The sequence below is a fragment of the Abrus precatorius genome, unplaced genomic scaffold (genome assembly GCF_003935025.1).
Source record: "Abrus precatorius isolate BTA unplaced genomic scaffold, Abrus_2018 Scaffold8, whole genome shotgun sequence".
Taxonomy (NCBI): Eukaryota; Viridiplantae; Streptophyta; class Magnoliopsida; order Fabales; family Fabaceae; genus Abrus; species Abrus precatorius.
The window spans coordinates 20,981,744-21,001,808 of NW_020874428.1; the positions used below are offsets into that span (position 1 = coordinate 20,981,744).

General features: G+C 32.6%; 3 protein-coding genes across 3 annotated transcripts; 1 reads left to right on the top strand and 2 right to left on the bottom strand.

The window, feature by feature from the left end:
- Nucleotides 1-7,212: 7,212 nt before the first annotated feature.
- On the bottom strand, nt 7,213-9,869 carry LOC113846053 (APO protein 3, mitochondrial). The gene is made up of 2 exons (XM_027473876.1): nt 9,483-9,869; nt 7,213-8,584 (listed from the first exon to the last, which is right to left on the bottom strand). The coding sequence occupies exons 1-2, from the start codon at nt 9,866-9,868 to the stop codon at nt 7,690-7,692; spliced, it is 1,281 nt and encodes a 426-aa protein (XP_027329677.1). The 5' UTR covers nt 9,869; the 3' UTR covers nt 7,213-7,689.
- A 489-nt stretch (nt 9,870-10,358) lies between these two features.
- Nucleotides 10,359-13,985, top strand: LOC113846054 (cinnamoyl-CoA reductase 1-like). The gene is made up of 7 exons (XM_027473877.1): nt 10,359-10,562; nt 10,674-10,846; nt 10,931-11,116; nt 11,202-11,364; nt 12,005-12,191; nt 12,449-13,528; nt 13,621-13,985. The coding sequence occupies exons 1-6, from the start codon at nt 10,454-10,456 to the stop codon at nt 12,591-12,593; spliced, it is 963 nt and encodes a 320-aa protein (XP_027329678.1). The 5' UTR covers nt 10,359-10,453; the 3' UTR covers nt 12,594-13,528; nt 13,621-13,985.
- Nucleotides 13,986-16,825: 2,840 nt separating this feature from the next.
- Nucleotides 16,826-19,906, bottom strand: LOC113846052 (putative disease resistance protein RGA1). The gene has a single exon (XM_027473875.1). It carries the CDS (start codon nt 19,904-19,906, stop codon nt 16,844-16,846), a length of 3,063 nt encoding a protein of 1,020 aa, XP_027329676.1. The 3' UTR covers nt 16,826-16,843.
- Nucleotides 19,907-20,065: the final 159 nt, after the last annotated feature.

Here is a 20,065-nt window from a genome sequence, read left to right on the forward strand (position 1 = left end):
TGAATTTTTTAAGTAGTTAGACTTTTACACTATATGCGATTATTTAAGATTTAATTTTACAAACTCTCATTATACAATTATTCTAGTTCGATATTTTATGAGCTTTGCAGGCAGTCATTGATGACGTATACTCCATTAATTAGTCTCTCTTGTTCTAGAAACTTAATTAAATAATTTCTTTTATCGTATTGCGTAGCGTATAAGCTTTAGTTATTTTTTAATCGATTCGAAACTATATTTAATCTTTCTATAAATTATACAAAGAATGTCATAATTATCATTTTAAAAAAGTTACAGTAATTTAAAATATAATACATGAACAGAAAATAGCAGTTCGTGTTTGTCAATTTAATTTATATGAATATTATGTTCCATACTATCAATAAATTATACTCGTTAAACTTGATTTCCTTCGAATTATATATGGTAAACAATTTTTATAATTACCTGTTAAATTTATATATATTATCTATCAGTAACACATGATTTGATGTGCTAGTATTTAAATTTTATTATATTTGTGTAAAATTAGTCTAACATTTATTTATAAAGAATCAATGGCTCCATGCTATAAGTATATAGAAATGAAATAAATAAGATAATGGTGGCGTATGATCACAGAGTGACGGCTCTATTTATTATTCACCCATAACTCATATCACGGGTCATTATTATTGACTCCCCTAAGGATAAGATTGTGATGATATAGGATCCAATGACTCACTATCCCAAAAAAGGATTTTGCCTTCAAGCAGCAAAAGATAAAGGAGAAATTCTAAGAACCAGTTCTTATTTATTAATTAAAATAAAATATTTATATGTTAACGTTATTACAAATGATCAAAATAATATTTTTAATTATTATTAATAAATAATACAAATACTAATAAACCTGTGCTTAAATTTTGTCTAAAAAGGAAAGAAGAGTTCTTTGTTTCTTCGTACCCCACTCGTTGTGCAACTTTATACAGTGAGAGTACACTTTCAATATGGTACGTAAAAAGTATAACTTTAATTTAATTTATTTTTTTAATTTTAATTGTAAAGTAATCTCCCTTTGAAGAGTTAAGAATCTGGTATTAGTTCACTAATATTATTCTGTTAAATTTGTTGCTCCAATATTTAATTTATTATTATATTATTTCATTAAAACTACTTTTTTATGTCATCACTTTAGTTTACCAAAAGAAAGAATGCAGTAACATTTTCGATCTTCCATGTATTTGATCACAAAAGTTTTGAAGAGCCAATACATTATATGGAGCATCTAGAAGTCGATAAATGTATCCCATAATCCTATCATTGTTTTCAAAGTATATATATTCTAGCAAATCAACAATTATTTATCCAAAGATTAATATAATAATAATATGTTTAATTTCTATTTTAAAATTAATTTTTAATTTTTAAAATGGAAATCATATGTGCTTTAAATCTCTTGTGTACTCATGGTGAAGAGATGTAAAATTTTCCATACAAAAACAAAATAAAAATTATTAAGAGTAAAATGCGAGAAGAAAGATCTCTACGCATAAATTCAGATTGCCTGCAATTTTAGTGGGAACTGTAGGCTGCAGTTTCCCATTCCCATTCACTTAAGCGAAACAAAATTTGCTTAAGCGAATTTGGTAAAAAGTGATTTTGGCTTAAAGTAAAAAAATTTGCTTAAATCAGAAAAATTCGCTTAAGTGAATTTAGCATAAGCAAAAAAAAGTGACAAAAAAATCAGAAGAAAAAAGAGACAAAGGAAGATGGGAGCAAGAGCATAAGAGAGAAGAAAAGGCGGAGAAAACTAATAGGAAGAAAGGAAAATAACTAGATGAGGAGAGTAGGAGAGGGGGATGAAGGAGAGGGGAAGAGAGCTAGATGAAGAGAGAGGGAGAAGAAAACTAGGTGGGGCTGAATGAAGAAGAGATGAGAAAGGGAAGGAAAGAAAGAGACTGAGTGAGAGAAAGAGAATAAAAGAGAGGATACGAGGAGGGGCTGAGTGGTTGGGTGAAAGAGAGAGAACTGGAGGAACGAGATAGAAGAAAACACTAAATTTGCTTAAACAAAAATACGCAAAAAGAAAAAGATGTTGTAGTTCTATTTTGGCTTAACTGCAGGCTGTAGTTCTCTGCAGGAGATCCATTTCCTTCTATGCATCACTTATGCCCTTTGCACAGGCTTTTATTATATAAGCAATCTATTCAATGGTTGGCATCACTACAAAAATAAATAAGTAGAAATATAATTATACTTATTTTTCATTTAATAATCAGGAAAAATTCATTACATATTTATTTATTTTTAACTATATATGGATGAAACTATTCTCAAGAAATTTTGAAAATAGTTTTATAATTGTTGTGTAATAACTTTTCATAAGGAACAACAAAGTTATTCTCATAAATTGAAATTATCAAGTGCTAAAAATGTTGACTTTCACAATTTAGTTTTTTAAATTTATTGTTCTGATTGAACTTGCATTTGATCGCATGTAAAGTTGAACTTACTAAAAATATATTCTTAAAATCAACCAATAAAAATATATTGTTCAAATCAAAAAATCAAAATAAATTCTTAAAAGGTTTAAGAGTTTATCTATATTTGTTATATAGAATAATTAAAAACTATTATAAAAAGCTAATGACAATATTTTGTATCCAAAATATCTATTTAAACAATAAATAAATAAATGATCATAAACTATATAAAAAATATTTTATATTATATGAGAATAATTATATAATCATGGTAAAAAATTTGTTTATAAGTAATTATTAATATAATATTATAATGCTATAAAGATAAGAGTTATACCTAACATAAGTGTGGCTTAGTGATTAATAATGCATGTCTTAATTTCATGATACAAGTTCAATTCTTACCCAAAATATATATTTTAAAATATTTAACACATTAATATCAATTACAATTATACTAATTATATCTCAGATAGAGTTAAGAGAGTTATTTTTAAATTTATTGTCCAACAATTTGAAAAAGTGGTACCGATACTTTTTCACAATAATTGAATAAATGTTATTTATATTTTTTATAGTATTTATAAAATTGTGGCTAAAACATTTAAACTGTAGTAGTGGGTGATCTAAAAAATATTGTTTAATCTCATGCTTTAGCCAATAATTTTTATTATAGAGTGATCATTAGTAAAAAATCGTTGCTTATAACAAAAATATATCCATTTAGAGTGTACTTGAATAATCATTGCCTATACTTTTAGTAACTGTTTTTTTTAAATTTTAGAAATTGTTTATTGTTTATCGCTAAGGAAAAAAGTTATTGTAGTGATGTGTGTCCACCATATTTCATCAACTCAAGGATTTATCCCGTTTGACTTATCCAGTGACTTTTAGAGACAACTTTTATTTCATTTAAAAAATAAGCTTTTATTTATTTTAAAAAAAAAGTCTTTGCCAAACACCCACCTTAATACATTTAAAATATTATGTTTGAGCAACAATTCAATTAACTAAATGTACATTTTATCTATTTCTCAATGCCATTGACTTAAGCTTTTTTTCTTAAACCATCATTAATTTTAAGTTAAATTGAATCTCAATTAATCTATTGAGTTAATATAAGTATACTTATTTAAAGAGATAAAATTCTTCAAATTCAATTACTTTTTTCCATTTACCAAAAATTCGAACTTCTGAGTTTACCTAAAAAGTATAAAGACTAACAAGTTTTGGTTCACATTCTAGTTTTAAGATGGCAGAAGTCCATAAACAAAGATACCAATTTGAGGCCATTAATTGCAATCACGAGGCATCTTTTCTTGTATGGTCAGTGAGGGTATGGGTTTCTTGTAGGTACAAGTTTAAAGGGATGGATATATTTAACATTGTACAGAGCAAAGCAATGCAGATATGTCATGGATAGTGCCTATATGATATACAAAATGCACATTCTCATAGCGCTGAAATTTTTCATATGTAGTTAATAGCAAAGTCTGGAACCTTTTCGAGATCATTATATTCCCGATTATGATAAAATTTTAAGAACAACTTATAAAAAATTTAAAATTATATTAAAATTAAAATACTTAATGGAAGAGAAGTCGTGTAGTATAATAAAGAAGAAAATTAATTTGTAAAAATACCGAGAGACTCATGTTTCATAGAACTTAACTTGAAGAAATAATAGACTAGGAAAATTTCACAGAGGTGACGTAGTTCTTTGGAGCATGGTAGCGTAACTGAAAACCCCACTCCATGCATCTAAAATTTTGCGGGAAAATTGAAGGTGCATGGAGAGGGAAAAGAAAGAAAGCACTTGTCCTTATAACCAAACACAAAGCAACGGGGCAGTGTAGACATTTTTGACTTAGATAGCAAAAGTAGTGCAGTGTTGGGCCTATAAGCAAAAGTAATTGAAACTCATAATGTGGGAAACACATATGGGTAGGTAACTGGAACATGATGCGTGCAAATGAAGTGGGTCCAAACTCCTTTGACAAATTGTTGCTTTACTTACCGACAGGGATATCTAGGATGTAGATTTATTTGCTGACACTATCCTTGTCCCTGCCTCATGCATCCTCACCATTAAGGTACTCCCTCCCATGCAGAGTACATGTTTTTTAACCTCCTTCAACTTCAATAGTCTATCCCCATCTTCATCTTTTGTTCTCAGTATATATAGTAGGTAATTTATTCATTGAACTTTAAATGTAATATAGCTAGCTGTAACTTCAAGAAATAAAAAAGGGTAGTCAGTGTGAACAGCTTTTGGATCATAAATTCCTCTTTTGTTTATGCTTTTTTATTTATTTTTCATTTTGTTATTCTTCTTATCAGTTTGCATTAATTTTACAAATTCTGAAGTTTATAGTGTTGGTCATATATCCTCCCTTTCAAATTATAATTGGTACAAGGAAAGAAAAGTAATCACGAAAGAACTGCTAACATATAATATACAGGGATGATGTGAGTAGAATGTTTAGATACGAATAGATGTTTATAAAATTTAATGAATATAAGCGAAAGTACAATTATTATAATATTTATACCTATTTACCTATATTATATATATAAACACACACACATGTAGTTATATAAAATTAAAATTAAATTTTTAAATAAATGGTTTTGTTTGCAATTTTGTACATTATTTGATATACCTTTAAAAAAAACTTTTTTATTTTATATGAATATTTTTGTTTTATTCATAAAAAAATTTAATATATATATTATATTTTAGTTAATAAACTGAAGATAATATATGAGTATAAGAAACAAATTATGACAAATACAAGGATAGATTCAAATATATATTTTTAAAAATCCGTGAATAAAGACTAGTACTATATTATCTTGCCTAAATTTAGTCATTGCCATCTCAAACTACACATCCAGACTTGTTTAATCATAAATTTTTATGGTAAATAATTTGTAAGTTTCAACTGATCTTGAAATTGAGTGTTTTCCTCACCATTTTTTCCCCTTCTAAAAACAGATAAGTGAAAGGCAATCCCTGATGAAAATTGTGTTGGCTGGGGGAGTTTGTCTTTGTAATATCACGAGAACCTCCAACAGCCACAATAAAGGTAGTTAATATCTCAGTGATATGGTAGATCAAACTGCAGTCAGAGGCTCAGAAATCCACACAAAATTTCCCGACAATAACTATTTTAAGTGTGTCTATTCCCACACTGTACACATATATATATATATATTGAAATGTCAATAAATACTCCTTGACTAGTTCTATATTACTTATTTGTATTAGCTACTGAGAGAGAAGTATATATATATATATATATATATATATATATATATATATATATATATATATATTTATTTATTTAACACAGTAAATATTTTTAAAAAAATTTGAATGCTAAAATTCAACCTTAACAAAATCTTTTAATTTATTTATCCTCTCCTGTGGCTGTGAATTTGTTTTCTTTTATTGTGAGATTGTGACACATTCAAGAATATACTTATTAGTTCAAATTTTCAACTGGAATACCGGAGGGCCCCTCAGTCATGAAAGGAACACGTACTCTCTCTCTACATACATATCTTTCAACTCACATAAATTTTGACATATACATTACATATGTATAATTAGTATCACCGTTTTCTGGTTAGTGTGTCCCCCTCAGGTGAATTTTCATAATTAATAGTCTTTTAAACTGTATCTGTCAACTGCAGCTATAAAATCTTGAGGGAAAATTCTGTGATTCTGAATGACAAATTTATTCTACAAGGGGAGTAAGAAATTACAACTGAACTTTTTAAAAAATCATAGAAATCATGTGATCTACGTGCGCCTTATTGATTTGAAAGTGGTCTCCATAATGTACAAAACTCCATTGTCTCCTAGGGCCTTTCGATAGTTAAAATATAAATGGTAACCAATTTGTTAGTTAAATTTAAAAGTTAAAAAATATAAATTATGAAAGTATATAATAAACTTAAACACATAAGTAAAAAAATAGAGAATTTAAAATACAATTATTAATTTAAATCCATAGCATCTGTAATATTGAAATGCAATAAGAGTTTCATGCGTGTGCCCAAGTTTTATTTTCCCTTAATCAATAGTTGCTTACACAAGTAACCTTTACTTGAAATTAGCTGCCGTGTCTTATCAAGTTTTCCAACCATTGCTTAATTTTAAAAGCAACTTAAAAAAAATGACTTTAGAAATGCTCCAAGTAACTCACGTTTATGATGAAAAACAGATCTTTTAAACTATAAAAAAGTAGTAAATAAGTTGTGTCTTAAGAAAAATCGCAAATAAATTGTCACCTTGAAAGTAATAAGCTCTATTTTATTATATAAAAATGAACAAACAAATAAATATATAAACTTTTTAGCTTGTTTGAAAGTTATACCCTTTACATCACCGGCAAAAGATAAGAATTTAGTGCACCTCAATAATTGATTATCTTCTAGAAATAAGTGCCTGAATTTTTAACTTTGGACAGTATTAAAAAACAACACCCCAAACTATTTTAAAAAATCCCAACAGCCAACTTTTTTTTTTTTCATTTGATTTGGTGATTCCTTTTTACTGTCAATTTCACATCTATTTATTTATTTACCATCAATAAACTTTGAAAAAACATTGCGAGTAATAATCTCCAAAATCGTGCATTTAAGATGAAAATATAATAAAAACTTCTTTTATTGGTCAACGAGCCGTAAGTTAGGAGTGCAAGTCTATAAAAAGGTCTAGCACCGAGTACTCGAAGTCAATGTGTATTCTCTCCATTTCTTCGTAATAAAAGGGGAACAAGAGAATAGGAGAAAAAATATTTATTTAATACAAGCCAAAAGACGAAATAATTAATTAAAATAACTTCAAATATACTATAAAGCAGATGAAATTCTGAAGGAGTTCCGCTGGGTAGAAACCTAAGTGGAGTCTAAAATACCGTGATAAGTTAAGTCTTTAGGAGAAGGAAAAATGGGTCAGCTAATGACGAGGCCGAATGAATTGAAAATCTCGAAAAGTCTTTTATCAAAAGTATTATAACTTATAACCAGCTTTTCAATTCATTTGGGCTTCATTGTTAGCTGGCCCATTTCTCCTTTTCAAAACATAGACCCATTTTGTTAGGGGCCTGCTATCAAAAGGACACAAGTTTTGATTAAACTCAAAAGTCCAAGACTGTATGAACTCCATATGTTGATTGAATATATACGGTGTATCTTGCAAAGGGATGACATTTCAGGCGACAAGATCAACTTCATCACGGTCAGGGGAAACCACATCTAATCTCATCATGCTCCTATATTGATCAGGAATGGGAGCCCCAGCATGAACACAGAGTTCCACCACAGCAGGAGCCTTGCCATAATATCTCTTTAGATTGTTATTCAAAGCAGACCCATTCAGGTCCTCAACATGCCACACAAAATTTGGACTCACAACATCATCTATTGTTGCCTCTTGCCATGCATGTAAACCGTTTCGAGACTGATGCTTTGAAGCCTTGCACATTCTTAACTTATGTCCTTTGGGACCAACCTGGACCTCTGGACAATAGCCGCAAGTATTCACAACATACTTCTCCATGATCTTCTTTGCACCTAATGTCATCTCAAACCATGAGTCCAGTGTATGTTTACTTAAGTCCCTTAACTTGTTCCTTTCTTCATCACTCAACTGATCCAAATGGCTTATGTTGTCATTGAATAAATTTTGGACCTTCTCTACAGGCTGGGTCAACACAAAGGATGGATTCACAGACTGCTGCTCATTTTCAAAAGAACATTTTCTGTCATTTTTGTCCTCTTCCGCAACAGCTTCAAAATCTACAATTCTTCCTTCAATACAATACACGGGTTTTGTTCTCCTTTTAGTGGGGTACTTTTCAAGGTCTAGACCTGCTTGTATACAGAGTTCAACAATGGCAGGTATACGAGGAACACAGAATCTTTCATCATGCCCAACTCTTGGTTTACCAACACGGTCATACAGATGAAAACATTTAGGGAAGAAAATCACATCTCGAACCCTTCCCCTCCTCCAAATATGCATTGCATTCCGTGAAAAACTCTTCGGTCCACTACATGATCGAATTTCATGACCCACATAACCAATGTGAACCTCATCACAAAGCCTGGTAAGCAGAAACCACCGTTAAACATGAAGCCAGCAAATACAAGCCAATGCAATTTGTTGGATTTGCACTACAAAATATTATGAAGCCCAGATCAATAATAACACATCAATGTTCGAGAGTCAAGAGTGGATTCTAAGGCTGTTTCCAGTAGCCCTATACCATCCATGGTTCTTGTCATCATTACACAGACACCGAACCCTGATCTTTTAGTCTTACAATATCAACAAGATCTATTCCTCATATATCACCGCATGATGCTTCATAGGAAATTAATTTCTAAAGAAACACAAAAACACAAAATTAATTCTACTGATTAAAAATAAAACCTCGTAATTTCTACAGACCCCAACTCTAAACGATTATAGACTAATAAATGATTGAACTAACAAAGAAAGGAAGAAACAAAAGAAGCATATACAATCAACACTGGTTATGTTACTAAGCAATACTCAATTTTCATTTATATTAATTAGAAATCAAACCCTACAGAAAGTCAGCAATGAAAGTTAAACATCAACTGTTTCTTAAAATATTTAAACAAGTTCAAAATGCAATTGTGCAAACCCGGTTAGCAGCAACACAATCTGATTTCTCAATTAGCCGCAATTTCAAGGTGACTACTCAGAATTCAGAAGCAAGGATTAGTTTGGGATATTTTAATTTAAATTAAAAAAGTTATATATTATTACTGTAATAAACACATAATTAATACATTATATTTATATCAATATACTAATTTATATTTTTTATTTTAAAAAGATATTAATTTTAAATATATTTATTTAAAATACAAATTTTTTCTTTTCCTTCCCTTTCCAAAATTCTCCGTCCCAAACAACCCTATCAATCTAAGATTAACAGCTAAATAATAAACAAATCAATGAACTTTACATACCCGCACCGCAATACGGGAATGACTCGGACGAGTTGACTCAGACCGGAGAGGAGAGACCTACGAGCTTGATAGACGCGATGAGCAATCTCCACCAGTTCCGGAACCAGCAATCCGTTCGCCGGGGGTTCTTCCAGAACGCGACATGGCTGCGCCTTTCGCGCTTGTCTCTCCGCCTTCGCTCTCTCAATCAGAACCTTCATCGGCGTCACATAAGCCTTCCTCTCCGATTTTCTCCGGCAAGGCTTCGGCACGTCGGAGTATTGGGATCCATCGTCAACGGATGCCGCCGCTGGCCAAGTCTCCGACGCCAAAGAGAGGGTTGGGTTTAAACGATAAGATAGTTGTTTCAGCAGAGAATGATTCGAAAAGGTGACGGTGACACGCATGTCATCCCCGCCGTGCCGGGAAACTAGGTCTTAACGAGTTGGGAATGGAAGTTCGGCGAACCCTTTTATTTTTTTTGGTCAAAACGTTCGGCAAGGGCAAGGGGCCATAAAATTGGGGTAATTGGGTTAATCTGTGAAGTGATGAGTCCATGTCCAAGCTTGCCCAACGGTCCAACTTGTCATTTTTTATGGTCCAATAATATTGTGTTTTTGTGTTTGCTCTAATTGAATTTGGGCCCAAGTCATGTAATCTTTACTCTACCAAAACAGTGTAGAAGTGAAAAAAAGGTGTAGAAATGATAATTCATTATGTTAAATTAAATATAAATTTTAAAAAAATTAATTTTGTGAAAAGTAATCAAATATTAATTTTCCTATAAAATAAAGTTGCAATTAAAAAACGGTATTTTATGAGATTTTAACGTTATCACACACTAACTTCCTCTAAAGTAAATGATTTTTTTAAAAGAAAAGAACACTAACATGCCCCAAAGTAAAAATAGAAAACACAAATGTGAGGATGAAAGAGAAGTAGTTGTTTCATTATCTGCAACAGAAACAGTGTGGCACTGACAGTATCGGAATATGGAGAAGGTGGTGTGTGTGACAGGCGGTAGCGGGTGCATTGGTTCATGCCTGGTCCGTCTCCTACTGGATCGCGGCTACACCGTTCATGCCACCGTTCAAAATCTCAGTTACCTTTCACCCCGTTTCCATTCATTCATTTTCATTAATTATTACAACAGAAAACATGCACAAGTTCTTAGTTCCTTTTCCTTTTTATTTATTTTTTAAATCATAATAGACGATGAAGTAGAGACGAAGCATCTAGAAGCCCTGGATGGAGCGTCGACCCGTCTCCGCCTCTTCCAGATCGATCTCCTTCACTATGATTCCATCGTCGCCGCCGTACGCGGCTGCGCTGGCGTCTTCCACCTCGCCTCTCCTTGCATCGTTGACCAAGTTCATGAGCCTCAGGTATTCTTCGAATTTAAATAAAATCTCTTTAAGTTTTCTATCTTTTTGACGTTTTGCTGGACCCCATTTTGGTTCTGCATGAAGAAGGAGCTTCTGGACCCAGCGATTAAGGGAACAATGAATGTGCTCGCGGCCGCGAAGGAAGCAGGGGTGAAGCGCGTGGTGGTCACTTCCTCAATTTCTGCGATCATGCCGAGTCCCAATTGGCCTAGTGATGTTGTGAAGAGAGAGGAATGCTGGACTGATATTGAATACTGCAAGCAAAAGGGGGTTAGAGAGGGTTTTCATTCGCTGTGTTTACTTCTGTGTTTTGTTGGGTACTCATTGTTAAGTGTAATATGTGTTTGTGGAACAGTTGTGGTATCCGTTGTCCAAAACTTTGGCTGAGAAAGCTGCTTGGGATTTTGCTAAGGAGAATGGTTTGGATGTTGTGGTGGTGAATCCTGGAACTGTCATGGGTCCTGTTATTCCACCAAGACTTAATGCAAGCATGCTCATGCTTCTGCGTCTTCTTCAAGGTAGATTTACATGCCTAATCATTCCTCTTTCTAGTTGTGTGCTCCCATGGGAGTATGAATATCTTTGAGCTTTGTTTTTTATAGAGTTGTTTTCTGCCTTTTTCCCTCTGAAAGTTGACTGTATGAACTGGGAAGTCTCTTAATTAGGGTATGTTTGGTTTCCGTTGAATTTCCACATAATTACATTTACTTCATTCTAACATGATAGTAGAGAAAAATAAAATAAAATTGATGTTTGGTTGTTCTTGAACATAATTGATTTTTCTTTCGAACGTGCATTAGAGCCAACGTGATAAATTGTAGCTTTGCATTCAGTTGAAAAATTTATACTGATTTTTACTAAAAATTTAGGGTTTACTAAAAATTTACTTTTAAGATGAAAGTTTTCAAACATAAATCACATTACTTTAAATTCACTTTTAAATGAAAATTCTACTGTGTGTGTGTTCCAAGAATGCTGCCCCCAATGAATATTCATTTTATATGAAGCTTTGTCGCTGCATGGTGGATGATTGCACTCTGCCTAGTTTTTATCATTGTTCATGCAAATACTAATATTGAATGTGTATACAAAATATTGCCAATTTATAATTTTTAGGGGGTCCCTGATAGTTTTTGTTTTGTCTCTGTTGTGTTGCAGGCTGTACTGAAACATTTGAGGACTTCTTTATGGGGTTGGTTCACTTTAAAGATGTTGCATTGGCGCATATTTTGGTGTATGAGAACAAAGTAGCAGCTGGTAGGCATTTGTGTGCTGAAGCTATCTCTCACTATGGTGACTTTGTGGCAAAAGTTGCTGAACTTTATCCGGAATATAATGTGCCTCGGTAAGTAAGTCATACACTTACTAGGTTTATCGGCTAAAAGATGAAAAATGATCTTTGGATAAGTAATTAAGAAATCAGTGATGTTGCTTGGCTCTGGAATGAGTAACTTCATTTTATTTGAACATTAAGCAATATCACGATAATAACTAATCTATCGTCTATGCCATTAATCATTTCTTCTCAAATAGGTTGGGTTTGTGCGCTTAGGGATCCTATAATCCAAAACTTTGCTTATACTGTGTCATTTTCCTTTAAAGGATGCAACGAGATACCCAGCCAGGATTGTTGAGAGCAAAGGATGGATCGAAGAAACTTATGGATTTGGGATTGGAATTCATTCCAATGGAGACAATCATCAAGGATGCTGTAGAGTGTTTGAAGAACAAAGGGTTCATTTCTTGAATGATGATATTTGGAACCTCAGTTAGAACATAAATTATATAGACTGGTGATGGTTTGTACTACAAGTACTCGTGGCATTGTGAGTTCACTCTGTAGATTTTGTTTACTCAAATGTTTACGCTAAGTGACTCTGACTTAATAATCGTCATTTCATTGTCATTCTAATACTATTCTTTAATAATAATAAAGAAACTAAAATAGATAGGGAGAGTTTGAGTACTAGAAAATGTATATAACAGTGACTCATGGATATTTTGAACCTTTTCCTGAATTGTTAAGTGTGTTCTTGGATATATTTAAAGCCTTTGGTTCAAATTAATAGAAAAAGGCATCTTAATGAAGTAATCAATGGATTTAATGTTTTACTTGGGCGAAGAAGGAAAGTGCTTCATGATACATGCATAAACTAAAGATAATATTGTTTTTGCACCTTGTATGTTAGAAGTAGCGCTGACCAACTTCAATATGCTCTGAATTTGTCATGGTTCCTGACTCACATTTTTAGATGATAGACAGAACTCACTTGACATAACGTTACCGGCATTAAGAAGAGCATGAGACAACTATCAGATTCCAAGACCATGAGCTATGTATGAAATAAACAACAACAGCATTATTCAAGAACCCAACTTTTTCAATCACAACTCATTGCACAAAAAGCAAACAAGAATGCAATAAACAAATAAGTTGAATGGACGCTCTAAGCAAGTGGTTGGTTCTTCATCTGAGCACACTTATTACTGGAACGTGTGCTATCTTATCCCAATCCTCCCCTGTTCCCTTCTCACACCGCTCCATCAATGTTGGGGAGCCCCGAATCTTCATAATCTTAAGCAAAGGAAGGTGGCGAAAACCTTACGGCAACGATATCAATGCTTCACAGCGTTTAATAATGATAATTAAAAGGGAGCGTAGACCTTCCCAACCTTGTTCTGGTAAGCACTCCAGTGAACCACAGTAATGAATGATTAGAGTCTCCAAAGCATTTAGACGGAAGAGTTCATATGGTAATTCCTTCAATTTGCAGAAATTAGATATTTGTAGATCTTTGAGATAAGTCGCGTTTCTCAACAGTTCTTCTGGGAAGGATGTCATTGTCCGATCTACATCATTTTGGAGGTCAAGGGAGATAAGACAAGAGCAACAAGACATTGATCTTAGTAACTCATAATTACATCCAATTATAGAGAGATTCTTAATTGATGGCAGGCATGTCAACGCAAGTGTAAGACAACTTATTATATTATACATACATTTCTTTAACGATGTTTTAGAAAATTATTATTTAATTTATAAGTATGTGTATTTCATTATCATAACTGTGATTGAAAGTATATTTTATTCTAATGGTGTATATTTGTGAACTCTTTATTGATCAGCGAATTTTTGGATAGACAATTAGAATAAATTCATTTTTAAATTTTTTTGTTATAAACAAGTTTTATAATTGTAAATTACTCATGCTTTATTTATTTATTTATTTTTAGTTATTATATTCTTATTAAGTCTATATGATTCAATTTATTTATTTATTATTTTTAGATCATCTAGTAACAAAATTACAAGTTACAGGAAATGTCAATTTATCCCAATAAGATCTCTATTTTTAAGATGTTAAAACTACAAATGAAACTTCGCTAAGTTTTTGACAAATTTGTTTTACTATTTGTTTAAAAAAGTTTATTGTTTCATGTATTACTTTGTAAACAGGTTTATTAGGTTATGTCATGAATTGCCATTAACATTTTCAATTTCTTTTGATTGTAAGTTTTATTTTGACCTTTATGTATAACAATATTTTTTTTAATTTGGTCCCTGAGAAAAAATACTTTTTTTTTTCAAAATTTTAATCCCTATAATTTGATTTAATACACGAATAAAAATAAAAAATGTGTTATATATAAGAATTAAAATAAAAATATTTAAATATGAGATAATGAGATAACAACATTATAAAAAAAAGTTAACAGTATAGATTATTTCAAATTTTGTCTATTTAAGAACTTATTTAAAATTTTCTTGTAAGTTTCTAGTAGTAATCGGGTTTTAGTAGGTTTTTATCTTCTTTTCTTTTTCTTAATTTCTTATTTCCCTTTTTTTCTTCAAACGTTCTTAGGATTTTAGTTTTGCTTATTTTTTCACATTGATTATTGGTCTTTTGGATAAATTTTGGTTGAGGTTTTAATTTTTAGTTGCCGGATATTTAGTGCCTAGACGCAGAACCATTTAGTGTCTCTGATAGTTCAGTGCCCAAGTGCAGAAGAATTGATACCCAAGCACAACGTTGCTGACGTGGAAAATTTATCTAAGCGGCCAAGTTATAAGGAAAATGGGAAGGCACATTTAGGGCAACAAGTATTGGGGGAGAGAAGTAAGATTTAGGAGATTCCTATTCATTTTCTTCACAATGAAATAGTTAATAGATTAATTTTTTATTTCTTATATTTTTTATTTTAATTTAAATATATTTTTACTCCACATTTTAATAATTTTTTATTTTATTTCTTTTTTTTTAGTTTTTAATGTTAACGTGTTTAAACCAAAAATTGACATGTGTCGATATTTTAATAGACAAAATTAGTATTAAAAATTAAAAATAAAAGGTTATACAAATATAGGGACTGAAACAAAAAATATTTATCAAAAAGAACTAAAACTGAAAATTCACTAAAATGTGACAGTGAAAAATATATTTAAGCCTTCTACTTTTAATATATTAGTGAACTCTTTAAACTATTTTTTGATAATGTTCAGGGTTGTAATATAATTATGTATTTTTTTTTACTCTCATTTTTTGCTTAATGTTTACTTTGTTAGTCTGTACTTAATGCTTAGTATGTCTTAACTAGTCATAATTAATAACATTGTTGATATTGAAAAATGAAGTAATAGATTGTAAATCATGATTTAGAAGCCTCAACCCTTCATCTTTTAGTAATAGATATCTTTAGGTGTATATTTTTATGATTTTTTTTGTATTTTAATATCTTGTGCTTACTGGTCATCATATAGGAAATTCATACGAATCAAAATCATCGGCCATATTTGTAAGGTAGCTCAACTTTTTTAATAAATAACTCTTTGCTTAACGTTTCAGCATGATTATCCTGGAACACAACCTTTTTTATTCACATCTTATGTTACACACAAACAAAAGAAAACATTATTTTTGCAACTTGTACATTAGAAGTAACTATGGTTAAGTTCTAATGCTCTGAACTTGTACTGGTCTCTAACCCAACTTGACATTGCAGAAATTGCCTTTCCATTGATAGACAACATCCAATTGATGCCACTGACGCTAAGAAAAATTTGAATCAGTAAGAACAATAAGTGACATTTATCAACTTATAAAAGAAAATCTATGAATTAAACAAACCTCTGTTTTAACAGGGAATGGTCCCTTCATAAGTCCTCATGAAAATTGACAAATATTTACCTGTAAAATTGACATCACATCAAGTAATAAACGTCACTTTGAACTGTGAGAAACTTGTATCCTAAGAACCGCATGCACAAGGATTTAATTGCAGGACTAATTCTTGAGGAAGAAGATCCTTTGCAGATAAAATTTTAACTGCTCTCGATGTTATTTAATGATTCGATTCCAATGGCCATTTTAGTATTTTCGAATCCTATAGTTGTATGCAATAATTAAAGGAAATAATTTTCATGATTTGGATGTTGTGAAGTTGTAAAACAAATGCAAACAACTCAAATCCTTCTGATTTATTTCCTACCATGTAGAAATCTAAACATCTCACATATATTGAAGCAATATAGGGTTGGGCGAATGCTCAATATAAGACCATTTACTATTCTCTTGATTAATGCAACAATGTACACATCAAGCTGATCAAGTAAGGGAAAAACAGAATTTTACAGATAGTTAAACATTTTTCATTTTACTTACAATCATGATGGAAAAAGCTTAATTTAGAAGATTCAGAGTTCAAAACCGTGAGCTTTTTATGGAATAAACAACCCTTCGTTGAGCATTTCATCAGCTTTATTTAAGAACCGAACTTAATAAATCACAACTCATTGCACAAAAGAAACGTTGTACGGAACAGGAACATGAAACTAGAATGGATTTAAAGCAATTCAATTGGAGATAACAAGCTGATTGGAATCTACTGCAAAATACAAAAGAACAAAAAAAATGGGTACCTGATTGGATGGAATTGTGGCCATTGAAGGCAGAGTTGTAGAATAAGAATGCAATGAACAAAGAAGTTGAATGGTTGCTTTTAATCAGTATCTGATTCTCGACTCTTCAAAATTATTTTTGGAACGTGCGCTAGCTTGTAATTATCCTCCGTCAGTCCCTCCATACACCACTCAATCAATGCTGGGCAGCGTTCAATCCTCAAAATCTGAAGAGAAGTGAGGTGACGGGTGCCTTCTGGCAGGGATCTCAATCCTTCACAGTCACAAAACTTAAGATATACAAGGGAGCGTAGACCTTCCCAACCTTGCTCTGGTAAGCACTCCAGTGCACCACAATCAGTGATGGACAGATACTCCAAAGCGTTGAGGTGGAATAATTCATATGGTAATTCCTTCAATTGAGGGAAATGCCATATTAGTAGACTATGGAGATGAGTCAGGTTTGTCAACATCCCCTCTGGGAAGGATGTTAGGACCGTTAGGTCTTTACTTCCTCCGAGATGAAGGTAGGTAAGATGAGAGCACCGTGAGATTGTTCTCAGTAATTCATTATTATCTTCAAATATGGTTAGTGTCTCCATAGATGGAAGGCATGGCAACACAAGTCTAGGGCATTTATCGATGAATAATTTAGAAAGACACGGAAACATGTCCCTTCTTTCCACTTTAAATAACCGCTCCAACTTTGGTAGATATCCTAATACAAGTTCCTTCAGAGCTGGGAAAGCCTTCACCTCGTAACTTTCATCAATATACTGCAAATAATGTATGAAATATATATCTAGTTTTCTTAGACATGGTAGTTTACCAAGTGCTGGAAGCTGCACGCAGTTATCGAAACCAAACAATTGTAGAACAACTAAACTGTTGAGACTTCCGATCCAACTCGGCAAGTGTAATCCTTCGTAGTATTTTATTTTCAACACTTTGAGCTTTGAGTGAGGTTGAAGCCCTTTCAATACCTGTTCGGCATGAGTAGTATTGAACTTGGTATCACCACTGTTATTCCAAGACAAGCATAATCCGTGCAGGTCTGTTTTCCCTAACAGATTGGCCTCCCGAACTTCATCTATGCTTCTAACATTTCCAAGGCCTTGAATGCTCAGATTTCCTCCCAGCTTTAGATTGTGTAACTCTCCCAAGCTGTGCCCTTTCTCTAAACTCACAATGTATATATTCAATGTTCTTAGGCAACATAATTTTCCAATGTTAGGGAACACACGAGACAATGAATCAAAATCATCAACGACAAGATGTCTGAGATTCTGTAAGCAACTCAACTGTTCCGGTAAACATATAAGTTTACTAAAAGAATGCAGTTTCAAGATTTCCAATTTCCTCAAGCTACAAAGTGAGTCTGGGAGGGTTTCTGTGTGACGACCACCGTCATGAAGCTCCAGATACCTTAAATGATTTAAATACTGGAAGGATGGTAGCTTGACACAACATATGCGTAGAACACGAAGAGAACATTTTTTTGCAAAGCAAACAGAAATGGTGTTTTTGTTGCCAACTTCAAGCTGATAAAATGTTCGTAAAGATTCAACCTTGAAGAATCCCTTACTGAATGATTTTTCATCGTCAGAGCTGAAACTAATATGGTGTGTGTTTCCTGGCAAATTAATCGTGTTTACATTCTCCAGAACCATACACTCTTGCCCCATTACCGACTGAGCAAGATCATGGACAAGATCATGTATCTTGAAAGAAATGTGGCCTGATATATCATCCTCTTCAATATCTTGGAAGAATGATTTTCTGCACAATTCATTCACAATCATATTGCCAACACCTTCTACATCCAAGTTTTCCCTGGATGAAATAAACCCATTAGCCATCCAAAGATGAATCAAATCTTCTTTCTGTAGTCTTGTATCTTTGGGAAATATAGCACAGAAAGCAAAACACTGCTTTAAGGTTGGTGTTAAATGAAAGTAGCTCAACCTTAACGCAGGCAAAATAGAATTCTCATCCGTTAAAGTCCAAAGTCTACTTTCCTTAACTTCAAGCCATTCCTTTTTTTCACTCTTTGTGCGCAACAGACCTCCTAGTGCTTGTGCTGCAAGAGGCAATCCCCCGCACTTCTTTACTATCTCCTTGCCTATTGTTACAAGATCTTCACGCTCTTCTTTCTCAGGTCCAAATGCATATTGTTTGAACAATAACCAACAATCAACCTCAGATAGACCAGCCAAAGTAAGAGCTTGGCATGTTCCCATGATTGTTGCAACATCCATATCACGGGTGGAAACTAAAATGCAAGAACCTTTGGAGCCACAAGACAAAACAGATTTCAACTTATTCCATTTGTCTTGTGTTAATCCCTCCAGTTTTTGAGTTTTGTTCCAAACATCGTCTAAAACAAGCATATACCTTTTACCTTGCAAGAGTTCTTTCACAGATTCTTCTATTACATTTAAATTTGAGAGATCACACTTTTTTCTTTCGATGGATTCAAAAATGGAACATAGAATGTTGTTGACAGAGAAATTCTCAGATACACAAACCCAAATTTTTTTCTCAAAATGGCTACTTACCCTTTTGTCATTGTAGACGAGTTGAGCAAGTGTTGTTTTTCCAATACCACCTAAGCCAACAATGGGATAGACGGAAAGGAAGTCTGAGCCTTGTGCCTGGGCAAGAAGAAACTCCACAATCTTCTCTTTATAAGTATTTCGTCCATAGACTTGAGGTTGATCAATGATTGAGCTGGTTTGGCGCCATTCAGCCAATTCAGTACTTTGCCTTTCCCTAACACCCTCCTGTAGAAGAAGATTATTTTTACCTTCAGCGATTTGATCAAATCTCCTTCTGATCTCTGTCAATCTGCTGCCAACCTTGTGACGAAAGATGATGTTCTTTGGGCTGAAACAAGATAAACCCGCAAGTCGATGGGAATGTATGGAGCATTCATCAAGGATGTCATCTAGTACATATGCTGCATCTTTGACTTGGTGCAGCCAAACCTTTACAGAATGATTTGTCATTTGTTTCTCCTCAGCATCTTCAAGGACAGCATTGATCAGCATCAAAGTGTTTTTCAGTTTTTCAGTTTTTTCCTTAATTCCACAAATTGTTGCAAACTCGTTCTTAGCCAAAAAGATCAAATTCTCAACCGCTGGTCCAAGTAAGGCCTCAGCCATCTTCAGGAATGTGGAGATTGATGAGAGAAAAGAAAATATTAGAGATTGGTGTTACTTGAAAGAATGGTGATACAACACAATAAAGTGTACGTCGATTCATATAAAGGAGAATAAAATCGAAACATAACATTTATTCAAAGCAACTTCAAAGAGGCAACG

Bases quoted from the DNA above. Each gene is read 5' to 3' on its own strand.
- LOC113846053 (XM_027473876.1), bottom strand. From the start codon at position 9,868: ATGCGTGTCACCGTCACCTTTTCGAATCATTCTCTGCTGAAACAACTA. The intron at 8,585-9,482 runs GTATGTAAAGTT...TCTGCTTACCAG, and splicing joins ATTCCCGTATTGCGGTGCGG to GCTTTGTGATGAGGTTCACA.
- LOC113846054 (XM_027473877.1), top strand. From the start codon at position 10,454: ATGGAGAAGGTGGTGTGTGTGACAGGCGGTAGCGGGTGCATTGGTTCA. The intron at 10,847-10,930 runs GTATTCTTCGAA...TTCTGCATGAAG, and splicing joins ACCAAGTTCATGAGCCTCAG to AAGGAGCTTCTGGACCCAGC. The intron at 11,117-11,201 runs GTTAGAGAGGGT...TTTGTGGAACAG, and splicing joins AATACTGCAAGCAAAAGGGG to TTGTGGTATCCGTTGTCCAA.
- LOC113846052 (XM_027473875.1), bottom strand. From the start codon at position 19,906: ATGGCTGAGGCCTTACTTGGACCAGCGGTTGAGAATTTGATCTTTTTG.